Here is a 13,551-nt window from a genome sequence, read left to right on the forward strand (position 1 = left end):
CAGCAGGAGGTTTGGGCTGCCTGGCACCAGACTGCCAGGAGTGGGGTGAGGAAGGGTGAAGGGCAGCCCCCTTTCTCTTTTTTTCTGGGGGCAGAGGGGTAGAGGAGGCAGGGGATGGGGGGGGGTGGATTCAGAGCTGTCAGGTCAGGTGACACCTCAGGGGGCACGAACAGGAAGTGACCCAGCGTTGGCGGACAGTCTGCAAGGGTTGTGTTTTGTCTCTGGGGCAACGGGGGTGTGGAGTGAGTAAGGCATGATGTCCACCCCACCCCACCACCCCCACCCCCCACTCCCCCACCCGCCCCCACACACCTCCCCTCCAGCATAGAGGCATTCTATGCACACAGACACACACAAAAACACCGCAAATGCACAAATCCAATCCACACGCAACAACACATATCACCATAGAGGTTATGGTCCACATGGACAGGGACAGACAACCAGCAAGGTCTTCAGGGGCACGTGACAGTCTGGGCCACGCCCTGGAGCCTCCGATTAACCAATCCCTGTGACATGTGACAGACGTGCCCCGCGGCAATTGGTGGATTTAAGATTGATTGACACGGTGTCTAGAAAGCAGTGGAACGTTGGCACACTGTGGAGACCTGAGGGCGAGCCGGCAGGGACGAGCCCACTGAAGCGTCAGACAGTATGGGTGACAATGACCCTCCCCTCGTGACCCTCACATGAAGGACATGGTCGTCAGATGTTGTTGTGGTCAGAGGTGGACAGACGCCCTTACAGTAGGCCCCCATTCCATGTCTTCTCCATGGCTCCCCGCTGAGCGCATTGCGGAGCAGGGCTAATAATATCTGGAGCAGAGCGCGGAACAAAGCATGGCCCCAGGAGATCACCACACAGATGTACACAGACACAGATTTGGTGCTCGGTGATGATGAGATGCTTCAGAAGCACATTATGAAGCAGGCATGCTCTCCGGAATGTGCTTTGGGTGCCTGGGCAGGTCCAGTGTAGTCCATTTACTGTAGGACGTTATACTGTAATCAAGGAGTAGGCATAAAGGGCTGGACCCGGGAAGAATTTCTCAGCAGATTATTTTGGGCTCGGTACTGTGTTATTATACAGCCTTTTTTGTCTGTATTTAGGCATGCTGATTGCAGGCCTGAGTTTGGGCCGGGCCGGGCTGGGGTGGTTCTCCCCAAGCCGTGGGGCAAAAAAACATATGACATTAACTCCACTTCTGGTGCCTGATGTGTGTTGTGGTGATTGGGTGAGAAACCAGCTGTTTGAAAACCCTGCTGCTCTCCCTTTCTCTCCTCTCCTTCCCTCTTTCCCTTCTGTTCTCATTGAAAATATATCCCGTGGACATGTTCTGCCCCGAGTTTATAAATGCGTTTGTTATCAGTGAAACTTTTATCTGCTGTTATCAGAGTGTGTGTGTTTGTGTGTGCGTGTGCGTGTGTGTGCACGCGAGCGTGTGTGTACGCGCTTTCCTCTCCATAATCAGCCACCGACGGAGGGCGGAGCTGAGGCACTGACTGTAATGCGATAGCTGCTCCGCTCAAAAGTGCTATCACATACACACTCTCACACACACGCCGCGAGAGCGCAAGCTGTACGGAGACGCTGACACCGACAGAAGCTACTGTAGAAGGAGTGACAGAGATGGAATAAATGCATCTTTTGTAGAAGGACACAACGTAATGTTCATGACTGATCTCCCATTCCTGTTGCTTGTTCGAGAAGCCAAATCTACGTGTGAATAGTGAACGACAGTAGATATTTCTCAGTTGTAGATGACCGGAGAGAAATCCCCGGGAGCGCATGACGGAGGGAGAGACAGCGGGAGAAGGCAAGCTCCTCTATCGGATTTGGAGGGGACTAAGATCCCGCGCGTCTGTCAGGAAAGAACCACAAGTCATCAAACTGGTGGACTGACATAATTCACCAACAAAACTGGAATTTATTCAATCAGCGTTGATGGACAAGGCTGCTCTTAGTCACAAGAACATGAAAGTTAGTTGGTGGCACCCAGGAGCCTTATTCAAGTAGGCTGGCACAGTTGAAAAGGAAGGCTGACAATATTGTTTTCAGGACAATTTAAGACAATATTTTTTGTTTAGTTGGTGAAAAGTAGCGGAATAACAGACCCGACACAGACTTTCAACAGATTTGCCAAAGAAGGGTGTGGATTTTGAGAAAGAACGGACACACTGCAGGACAGAAATCTTGAAAAATGCTTCTCAAGATGGATTTTCTGTCATCGCTCCTTGGAATTTTACTCGTAATAACTCTAACAGGCAGAGCGCGTGGAGATGACGGTGAGTGTCAGTTACTGGTCAGTTAGAAGCTTGACACCCAATGCAAGTCTTTTTGCATACAGCTAAATGATAAATTAATAACGTTCTCTTGCTGAATGAATAGGCTACATTATCCTGATAATATTTCTATTTGTAAATTAAAATAGGCCAACACCCGAAACCGTATACTTAGGCTACAGCTTTCTCCACGTTCTGAAAATATGGTTAATCTTGGGTTGTCTTTAGTTTTTGTATCAAAACTTCCCATCTGCTTTTAATAATGAATTTGAACACACTTTGCGTGAAATCGGAAAGCCAGTGGTCTGGTAATCCATTTTAAAAGTCAATTCTACATTAGCATTAAATATTCTACAGTTTCACATTCGCGGAAGGGAGGTGAGGAACCTATCTTTGGTTGTCCATTCAACATGATCATCAAGTACGGCAATGGATGGAATCTTTTCACTCAGAGACCTTATCATATTTAAAAATAATGGACATGTCTTAATGCAGCTAGGGATTAGGCCATTCATGAGGTACAATTATTCATGCTATTAAGGCGGTTCTTCTGAACAATTGAATAATTGTAGGGCTACATCAATGTAGTCTTGTGAAATACGTCGATATTCTATATTTTACAAATAACTTTCCTTGACAAAAAAAACATAAAATCCCTCAATTATTGTCACGGGAAGCGATCTCCGTTTCTTGCCTGCTGACTAAGTAATTCACATGGATTTCTTGTAAATTTAACATGTAAAATTGTCATTTATTGTTTTGTTCTCATTGGCGTGCATTTCATAGTTTATTAAGTACCGGGAGAAGGCCTCTAGTTTATAAAATATTCGAGTTAAGTTACGTTTTGAATCATGCGGTCATGTTGCATGCCATCTCAGTCACAACAAACATCATCACCATTATCATCATCCTAATTATCATCATCATCATCATCATCATCAACAGCAGAGTTCTCATTATCTCGAGGCTAGTCGCTGGCATTGTCTGGCAGCTTGTATTTATTTGTGTTTTGGCTGTGGTCTTGGCAGCTTAAGGCGTCGGCAGCAAAACGATTTCTTGCTGCAACATCACTGTAAACGCCACGCAGCCTCACGGACGTATGCGATCCTAACTTGCTACCCAGTAGCTTGTCTCAAATCAAAGTCAAAAGTTAAGCTTCAAACTTCATACTGTGCAGTTGGTGTGTATTGGAGGGGGGAAGGGATATTGTGTGCGTAGATATATCTGCACACGCATAATATAGCCTTCCCAGTGGTTGTGAGAGGTAGGTTGAGCAGACGCTGTTTGCGGTTGCTGGCTGCCTGTGTGTCAGTTGATCAGAGACAGATGTGGGACCTTGGATGCTGGGCAGCTCTCCCTCTCCTCTGGAGCTTCAGCCTGCCAAGGCACTCTATGTCCCAGGCTCCCCTCTCTCCACAGAACGTACACACACCAGCAGAGACAGAGAGAGACAAGGCAAGAGGAGGTGCTGAGCATTTAACAGCAGTGAGAGTGACAGAGACAGTTGGAGGGGGCCCAGATTTGGGTGATGCCTGTATATGTGTTTGTGTGTGTGTGTGTGTTGGGGGGGGTGTTAAACATCTAACTGCAGATAAAGGCAGGGGGCAGCATCAGAGAGGGGGTCACAGTGTAATCAGCAGACGACGGGAGGCATACGAGAGGGTATTGGGCGGCTGCAAATACTAACAAAGCACCTGGAGTGAGATGCCAGGGGGCTGAGCAGCTCAAAGTTGGAGTCAATCTCTGGCCTCCAACCGCCGAGCGGGGACAAACTGGGAGACACTCTTACACTATGCTCTGTAGTTACTGCAATTTGACTCAGTGACATTTCCATTAATAACTCATTAGCATTTTGATTAGCATTCACTTCATTAACCAAGCCATTAACATGTATACACAGCGCGTGGGCTGATGTCTGTAGGCATTCAGAAGTCTCTCCTCTAGTTGTGGTTTGAGGTACTGAAGGTGCCTGTATCTGTCTTTTGCCTCCTGCCTCCTGCCTCCTGCCTCCTGCCTCCTGCCTCCTGCCTCCTGTCTCCTGCCACCTCTCCCTCTCCCTCTCTTTCTGTATCTCTGCTTGTTTTAACCGGAGCCAGACTTAAAGGTATCGGCTGTGAAAACAAGGTAAGGTATTAGTATTCAGGGCCAAGACAACAGGCGAGGAACCGTTCAATACTTTGGAGAAGGAGCGAGGTGGGAGGCGGCACCCTGAACGGTGGAACGGAGCGAAGGGGGTGAAATTAAAAACGAGACCCCCATAAATAATCCAGTCAGAAGCCCCGTGCTCTGCTTCCTAGTGGGGCTCAGAGGTCCACATCACGGTGCTGCTGTTTGGGGGGGGGGGGGGGGGTAAAGAAGCTGGCTATTGTCGAGGGGAAGGGTGTTGTAGTACTCAAGATTAATCTGTACAGGAGAGGGACAGAGGGAGATAGAGGGAGAGAGAGAGAGAGAGAGAGGGAGACAGAGAGAGAGAGTGAGAGAGAGAAAGAGAGAGAAGTTGAAGAATGGTGAAACGTCTTGCTCCGGCAGTCTTAGCGGATGGCTCTCCTTTTGTCTCCCAGGCTGGACGGACGTGGACACAGCACCAGGGTTCAGTTGTCGCAGGATCAGCAGACTCGGCCATCTGTTTGCTCAATTGATCCATTGATCCATTGATTCATAGCAGTCCTAATGCATTTTGTTGATTAGCCCAGAGAGCCACTTATCCTGGGAGGGAGGGCCATGGGTCATGGAGCATGTCTGGAGAAAGAGAGAGCGAGAAACAGACACAGAGACGGAAAGACTCAAAGAACAAGAGATCATGGGTTGTCTTGTGCTGTGTTGATTTTGCTAGGTTCAAGTAAACGAGGGCATAGGAATTTGAATTTTCATAATAACCTTCATCAAAGCCTCTCGCTGTAACTGGAGATGGCTGTTTGGAAGACGGGAGAGGTTAGACGGTCAAAGGTATGTGGCCTACTGTATCTCTTCCACTTATTTTCCACCCCTCCTCCCACATCTCTCTCTCTCTCTCTCATGTGCAGAGTGGTTAGATTAAAAACAGTCGAAGAGAAGAGCGCTCTGCAGGGATGAATGGATGAATGCTGCCCACTCTCTCCCCTCTGATTTCTCACTCTGGGCGATAGCACTTTTTAATTAAGGTGGGGGGGGGGAGAGAGAGAGAGAGAGAGAGAGAGAGAGAGAGAGAGAGAGAGAGAGAGAGAGAGAGAGAGAGAGAGAGAGAGAAAGAGAGAGAGAGAGAGAGAGAGAGAGAGAGAGAGATTTATCGGAACCTCTCCACAGACTTATCCCAGGGAATGACGCTACAGAACACTGATAACTGCTATTAGAATGGGCTGAAACACACACGAGCATACAAACCTTGTGAATGCCCTGTATTATTGTAAATATTTCTACAGGCTCTTTCCTATTTATGAAAATAGTTAGGATCCAGATTATTGTGAAATGAATTCCTCACATCAGTCTCCATGCATGCTTTGCAAATGTACTGAATGGCCACACACACATGGTCATTAAAGTATGGATGGATTTCTAATTGGAAAGAGTCGCCGGTAGCCGAGAAAGAACTTTAAGAATTAATTATACATGTTTATTAGTGCATTAGTCCCTCACAGCCTCGTTCTTGGTGGTCAATTTGATGAAGTGGCTAGGTTACATAGTGACTTACATGCAATAGAGTAAGCGAGTATAAATCGTTTCCATGATTACTTTGTTTCTGGGGCACTGCTCCTCAGGGTCTCCTGTCCTGGCTGTTTTCTAGATGTTTCCCTGCTCCAACACACCTGATTCAAATGAATTGGTCGTTATCTGGCTTCTGCAGAGCTCGCTAATGACCATTTATGTGAATCAGGTGTGTTGGAGCAGGGAAACATCGAGAACACACAGGACAGTGGGCCCTGACAACCAGGGTTGAAGAGCACCGTTCTAGGATTCTGCATGAGATGATCTATTCTCAACATACAATACGACAGTGTTCACTTCTATCCTTGGAAGGGAGTACCATGATAATATCATAACTGATGATGTAATGTAAGTCTCCCTACTCTCGAGCTGGAAGGCTCGTGTGATTTATATAGAGCTAAGTAACGTTTTTGAGATGGCTTTTGACCAAGGCCAAGACTGATAAAACAAATCCTCCGATCAATCATTAAAGCAGCCGTGTACTTCTCATTCAAGAGCAAACACGTCTATTTCATGAACACCCTCAAACAGACATTTTGCACAGGCGCTGCTTCGCACACACACTCATTCAGGCTTGTGCTGTTGACTCGTAAGGACACAAACCAGAAACACATCCTCGCTAAGATTTTTCACACGCACACACAGACACACACACAGACACACACACACATACACATACATCTGTGTCGTGGCTGACAGCATAGCTGCTCCAGGGTCAGGGAATCTGAGGATGGCCAGCTCTTAATGAGCCTCGTCAGGATCCTCTCCCTCCACCTCCCTCCATCCCTCCCTCCATCCCTCCCTCCATCCCCTCCCTCTCTTCCTCCCTCCGTCCCCGGCATTCCTTTTTCTCTCCTTCTGCATTCTCCTACCTCCTTCCATCCATCTTTCCTCCTGTCTTTCTTGCATCCCCCCCCCCCCCCCCCCATGTTACCAGTAAAGCACATGAACAGCCAGCTCAGGGAAAAGTGTTGAGGCGGCAGGATTCTCCCAAACGGCTTAATCTCCCCCAGCTCGGCAGATAGCCCCGGCACTCTGTTAGAGCCCAACAATGGGAGGAGAAGACACTGTCTGTCTGAATGCTGCCCAGATAAAGAGATGTCTCTCTCCCATTCTCCGTCTTCCTCACTCTCTCTCTCTCGCTTTCTTTCTCTCTGCCTCTCTATTTTACGTTATCTTTTCATTTGGCTGGCTTTTCAGTGTGCCACTACTGAGTGATTGACAAGCTCTGTGTGTGCATGTGCCCACAATTGTGTGTGTGTGTGTGTGCGCGTGTGTGTGAATATTACGCTTATATTACGCGAGTCCAAGTAAGGAAAAAAGTATGGAAGGTTTACTTTCACTATTACATCAAATGTCACATAATCTAAAGTGTGCCTTTTAAAGCACAATAGCCTTGGAAATGTCAACTCTTGAAATGCCTATTATACTCAAACTCCCTAGAATGTTATCCTTTTTTTAGGAATAGGTGAACCTGACAAGACACGTCAAGTCATTAGGATTTGAAAATAGCAAGTCCGTACGAAATAGCACAAATTGAAAGTCTGTGCTCATTATTCACACTGTTTGCATGGCGGCGAAGGGGTTAACCATCGTTGTCATGGTGAACGTCGTTTGTGGATAATTATTATTTTTTGGGGTTTCTCTAATCTCCCCTCCATTTAGAATAATAATGCCAGTAAATCTAGTGCGAGGACTGAGCGATGAGAGGCGGTTTGGTTTTGTGCTGCAGGCTACATGTCGGTGTGTGTGTGCTTGGCGTGTTGGTGGGAGATAACGGCGGCCCGAAAAAAAAACCCACGTAGCTGCCGGGGCGCTGTGCGAGAATGAAGGCTTTGTTACTTCAGCTTCTCATTACTGAGTTGGGGCGACCCCTGAACCCCTCAGACAGGCAGTCTGTGTGTCACTTCCTGCCTGGGCTTCCAAGCGACGCCATTGGCAGGCTATTGTTCCTGGGAGAGGAGCGATAGGATCAGAGAATGTGTCCTAATGTTTGCAGATTGTCTGCCGGAGCAACAATTACACTAAGAGAATGCTCCCAGCAGAGTACTGGTCAGATAAGGAGCTGGGTGTGGAGGGCTGAGTGTGTGTGTGTGTGTGTGTGTATGTGTGTGTGTATGGCAGAGTAGGGGTGCAGAGTTTATGTAGATATCCTCATCCAGAAGAAGCACACATTTATAAACCCTCGTACGAAAAGAAAAGAAAAGGGTTTACTTGCAGATTCTAACGACCATTCCTCTCTGCCTTCTCTCACGTTGTCTGTCCCCCTCTCTCTCGCTCGCTCGCTCTCTCTCTATTTCTCTATCTCTGTTTCTCCCTCTCTCAATCTCTGTTTCTCCCTCTCTCTCTTTCTCCGTTGCTCTCTGTTTCCCTCTCTCCATCTCTCCCAGATGTGACGTGTGGAGGGCAGCTGGATGCCAGCAAGGCGGGCTACATCACCTCCCCAGGGTATCCTCTGGAGTACCCGCCTCACCAGAACTGTCAGTGGGTGATCACCGCCCCGGAGGCCTCCCAGCGCATCGTCCTCAACTTCAACCCCCACTTTGAGATCGAGAGACTGGACTGCAAGTAAGAGAGGGTCGGGGGGAGGAGGGGGGAGGCGGTGGGGGTACAGTATCAACAGTGAGAGACACCAGATAAAGACCCTGCGAAAGGAGAGATGGTGAAGATGAATTGATCATGCGTTTGTATCCGTTTACCGGTGGTTGTGGGGGGGGGGGGGGCAAAGTTGCTCCAAAAATACAATTGGATAAACGCAGCTGGATAAACATTCATGAATTAAAGGATGCATGACAACAGCCACGAGAGAGGTGGAGAGAAAGAAGGTGGGATGAAAGAATGGGAGGACAGACAAGAGGGGGGGGAGGGGGGAAGGGGGAGAGGGGAGAGGGAGAGCTGCGGCAGTTTCCAGGGCAGCAGTCGGGGAGAGAGGAGCGGAGAGAACGCTGACCAGCTGTTGGACTGCGTGGAGACCAGACTGGTCAGCTTCCTCTCCCAGACTGATGATGCTAATATGAATCATATGGTCTTCTATTGTCCCTGACCTCATTAGAACGAGGCCGTCTTCCCTGGTCTCCGTTGAACGACTCACACGACACAGTTCACCAAACAATACAATACAGGACACTGAGACAGCTTAACCAGTGGTGTACAGGCTTGCTGGTGTATGAATATGTATTGTACTGTACATAATATACTCCAGGGGTGTGTAGATTCATACGGTGCATAATACACTGTACACCCACACACTTTACGCTGTATACATGCACAAACTCACACGAAAACACACCCATACACACTGTATACATTACATACACACGCTTTAAAACGCCCAGAGTGCCGTCTCTCAGGCTTACACAGTTTTGATTCCTCATGAGAACCCTTTTGTAATCCAGGGTGCTGGGCAGTACAGTAGAGGGAGTGTGGTGTGTGAGTGCTGGGTAAGAAACCTCAGTGGGGAGTCCAGTCCTCCACCGCTCAGGGCGGCAGCAGATAGAGAGAGAGAGAGAGAGAGAGAGAGATATGGGAGAGAGACAGAGACAGAGAAAAAGAGTGAGCGAGAAAGAGAGAGTGAGTGTGGGAGAGGAGAGAGAACGTTGGCTCACCTCACCTTTTTCTACCCCTCTCTGCCTGCGCCTCTTCTCCTTTACATGAGCCTGGGGGGGGGGGGGGGGGGGGGGGGGGGGGGGTGGCTAGGCCCTTGCTCTGCCCTCCCTCCCACGCATAAAGCAGTGTGTGTGTGTGTGTGTGTGTGAAGGTAGACAGCCACTCCATCCACACGAGCCTTTCCAAAGAAACAATCCCTGGTTTTATGGAGCCATTAGAAAACAGCGGCTCCACGCCAACGGCTCTTACTTATTCATACGGCCTTAACACACTGACGCCTTAGCTTCTTTCTTTTTTTACGTTTGTGAGGGGGGGGGGGGGGGGGGGTGTGCTTCCCTGAGGGCAGAAAGCAGAAATTCTCGAAAGAAGTGCAGGGAGCCAAAGAACAGCGTCCCCCTCCCTCGCTGCATCCCACGCGGTGAAGGAGACGCCTTTTGTAGTGCATCTGCGTCGTGTTTCCTTCTTCCTGCGTGACTGGACATTCCCAGTGTGTCTGTGAGGGGCAGTGTCGAGTTCTCTCCTCTCTGGGGGTTACGGGGAGGTGAAGGAGCAGGGCTGGAGGCCTGTGGAAGGAGCCGGAGCCAGACTGGATGGGTGCTGGGTCTCTAGCTGCTAGCTACATGTGAATGTTGACTGGAGACGCGTTCCTCACTCACACACGGTATCAAGGTTTTAGTGTTTGTCGAAGTGGACACTAGGAGTAGAGTTGACAGGACCCCCAACTAAGATAGACTTTTGTTCATGACTCCGACTGGATAATGAGCGTGGTGGCCAGTTTGGTCCCTGGCCCTGGTTCAGGCAGCCAGCCTTGGGTACCACCGCCGCAACACACTGCCTCTGCACCAATCAAATCTGCTGTCTATGCAGACTCCCAGCGTCTGAGGTGGCACTTTAATTCAGAATTTCATTTCAGAGAAGTCCGGCTGGGTGCCAAATAGCTCTTACCTCCAGGCTCGCATGAGATTGATGTGGAATAAATGCAATAAAGGCTAGATGAAATATCAGGCCATATCTCTAATGCAATCCACCATCACTGGGCCCTAAGATGATACCGATACCGTTCTGGGGCAAGGAGGTGGGCTGGAGGTGGAGATCTCTCTCTCTCTCCTCTCTTTTTCGTTCACTGTCTCCTCTCTCTCTCCCTCTCCCACGTTTCCACATTCTCTCCGTCGCCTGAAGTGGAAGTATTTCATTTTGCACTGGGGGATTAAACTAGTGGAGGGATGGTTTGCACACACACAGACACTGATGCACTCACACGCACAGACACACCCAGATACACACACACACACACATATGAACTCACTCCTCATAAAACTGACACACAGTTGAGAAGATCCATTTTTCCACCCATGTGGATTTTATACAGCTTTTTTTTATTTGGTCATTTTTTACTGGCTGGAGCCTGGAGGTGAGGATACCAGAGAGGCTTGATAACCTGAGCACTTTCAGCATTGAAAGACACACACACACACACACACATACATTCTCCCACACACACACACTCACCCACACACTCACACACACACTCACACACACACACACCATAGTGGTCCTCCAGGGTCTCCAGTGTACCTCATCATCAGGGGGTGAAGTGTCCCTAAGCTGGAACACTGGCTCTGATGTGCGCCTGATACCAATCTCTGGGTACTCCCTCTGGGGAGAGGGGAGGTGTGGGATCAATGGCTGTTTTCCTGTTGTAATGAGGAATCGATAGGCGATCACAGTTGGCTGGATGGAGGGAGAGGGAGGGAGGGAGGGAAAGAGGTTAAGGACAAGCATGCCAGACACACAAGTGTGATCATAAAAAATCCTTCATGTAGACAGGACCACGGTCATGTTCCGGTCAAGGTGTACGGTAATCGAGGTACTGTCAAGTCACGGTCAGGTTAGAGTTGAAATCAAGTCACACCACCATAGACTCCATACCATTACAACTCTCACTTAACCATCCAATATATTTAACTAAATGTGCTTCATTAACACACACTCTGCTTAATGAACGTGTGTGTACGGCTGTGTCTGTGTGCTTACCCGCATGTGTGTGTTTGTGGGAACATGCCTGTACAAGTGTTTGTGTGTGTGCGCGTATGTATGAATGTGTGCGTCCCTGTACCTCTGTGTGTGTGTGTGTGTGTGTGTGTGTGTGTGTGTGTGTGTGTGTGTGTGTAAGGGTCATGAAGAAGGCATCCCAGCAGTGGCTAGTCCCCCTGCAGGACGGATGTTCTGGGAGGATCCTGAGCTGGGCCAGACTGTGGCGGGCGGTGTTGCCCCGGTCATCTGTAAGCAACAAGACAGAGCTCTGTTGGTTTTCCAGTCTAGGAGATGGCAGACTTCTATGGATCAACAGGGACTTCGCTCTCTCTCTCTCTCCGCTCTCTCTCGCTCTCTCTCGCTCTCTCTCGCTCTCTCTCGCTCTCTCTCCGAGCATCTAAATATTTCAGAAGCACTTATGGCTTATTAGTCCTACCCTTGGGGTAAGGGGGTGGGGTTGGGTCTGTTGGGGGAGGGGGGGGGGTTCTGTGAAGGCTCTGCTCCATCGGGGCGGCCGCCGTGTCTGCAGCCTCTGACGCAGCCTTCCACAGGGCAGAGCAGGGTGGACCTGCTGGTGCTGTGGCTGCACTTCCGGGAGCGCACAGGGCAGGACATCCAGCACAACGCCGGAGCCAGACAAAAGTCGCTCGGTCGATATCCTCAAAAGTGCCTTGTTTTTGTTGATCACAACTGGGAACAAGGCTGCTGTACTGTACCTGCTGGGATGTCCGTAGACAGGGGATCTCTGTCACGCATGCCTCAGCTCTTCCCCCTGAGAGGAGGAAGTGGACCAGACCTGTGGTTCCTGTCCGGCGGGCAGGAAAGAGGAAGGGGAGGGAGGGAGGCTGGGGGACAGGTGGGGCTGTTTTCTTTTTTTTTTTACTGCAGCGGCGTTGCCGTGGTGATTGCCGTGAGTCTCCAGGCAGGCGAGACGGTCTGTAGGGGCCCTTGTGGCGCCTGTGGGGAATGTGCCGAGGGTGGAGAGAAGAAGTCCCCGAAAAACAGGGGGAAGGTGTGAAAGGCAATTAGCCGGGGCCGTGAAGAGGACGAGGGAGCGATGAGAGGAAAGGAGAGAGGGCATGTCCGGACTAGTGCTGCCTAACGCCTACCCCGAAGGCCTTGAGTTTCACCCCCTCCCCCCCCTTCTTGCTCTGCTGTACTCAATGAAAGTTTGAAGGGGGGGGGGGGGATGAACGGGCAGTGGAAGGTGTCAGACACACTGCAGTGGAGGACCCGATGCAAAACAATCTCTAATGGGATCAGGGCAGGAGCCGGGTGTTTGAGAGGGGTGTGTGTGATTGTGTGTAGGTGCGACTGTCTGTGTGTGTGTGTGTGTGTGTGTGAGAGAACGAGGGACACCAGACTCCCACACGTCTAACCCTCATGCATGTATTCATCAGAGCCTGGGGAGAGTGAGCGAGCGAGCAGGTCAATAATCACATCTGAGAAACACTCACTCACGTCTGCTAATCCACGCCAGGCAAAAGAGACCCACTCTAAAATCAATTAAAACCTAATTAGACTCTCAGCGCCTTCTCGGGCCCTTTTATCCTTGGCGTTGGCGATACGGCTCCGTACAGTGTGTTGGTGTGCGTTTGTGTCCGGCTGCCTGCGTGTGTGTTTTCCCTAAGCCTGTGTCCGTTACAGCTGTACACACCCACGCACGCACACACCGAGGGAGAGCGAGTACTTAGCTCCGCTGAGGGAGCTCACTAGCAAACGGCTCCGATCACCACGCTAATACAGGATTACGGGGAGGGTGCGGACGCGGGAACCGGCTCGAGGCCTTCCTCACACGCCAGATTAGCTCGCTCGCTAGCTAGCCTGAACCCCCTCTGAAACGCGCCCTCCTCGTCCGCTGCGGCGGGGCGGGGGGGGGGGGGGTCTCTTCCGTGACGGGGTGTCAGGATGCCTGGACCTATCAGCTGACGGCGCCCGTTGTCACATG

General features: G+C 50.0%; 1 protein-coding gene across 2 annotated transcripts in view; it reads left to right on the plus strand.

The window, feature by feature from the left end:
- The first annotated feature begins 1,575 nt into the window (after nucleotides 1-1,575).
- nrp2a (neuropilin 2a) overlaps nucleotides 1,576-13,551 on the plus strand; it is a 45,793-nt gene continuing 33,817 nt past the window's right edge. For both annotated transcript variants that reach the window (XR_014724725.1, XM_084667693.1), the window contains exons 1-2: nucleotides 1,576-2,285; nucleotides 8,354-8,531. Coding sequence is in view for 1 of the 2 variants with exons in the window: in XM_084667693.1 (XP_084523819.1) it covers nucleotides 2,201-2,285; nucleotides 8,354-8,531 (263 nt within the window). In the remaining variant the exon portion in view is untranslated. The remainder of the gene's footprint in view (nucleotides 2,286-8,353; nucleotides 8,532-13,551) is intronic.

This window comes from Hypomesus nipponensis, chromosome 12, assembly GCF_054491055.1.
Source record: "Hypomesus nipponensis isolate SF chromosome 12, ASM5449105v1, whole genome shotgun sequence".
Classification (NCBI taxonomy): Eukaryota; Metazoa; Chordata; class Actinopteri; order Osmeriformes; family Osmeridae; genus Hypomesus; species Hypomesus nipponensis.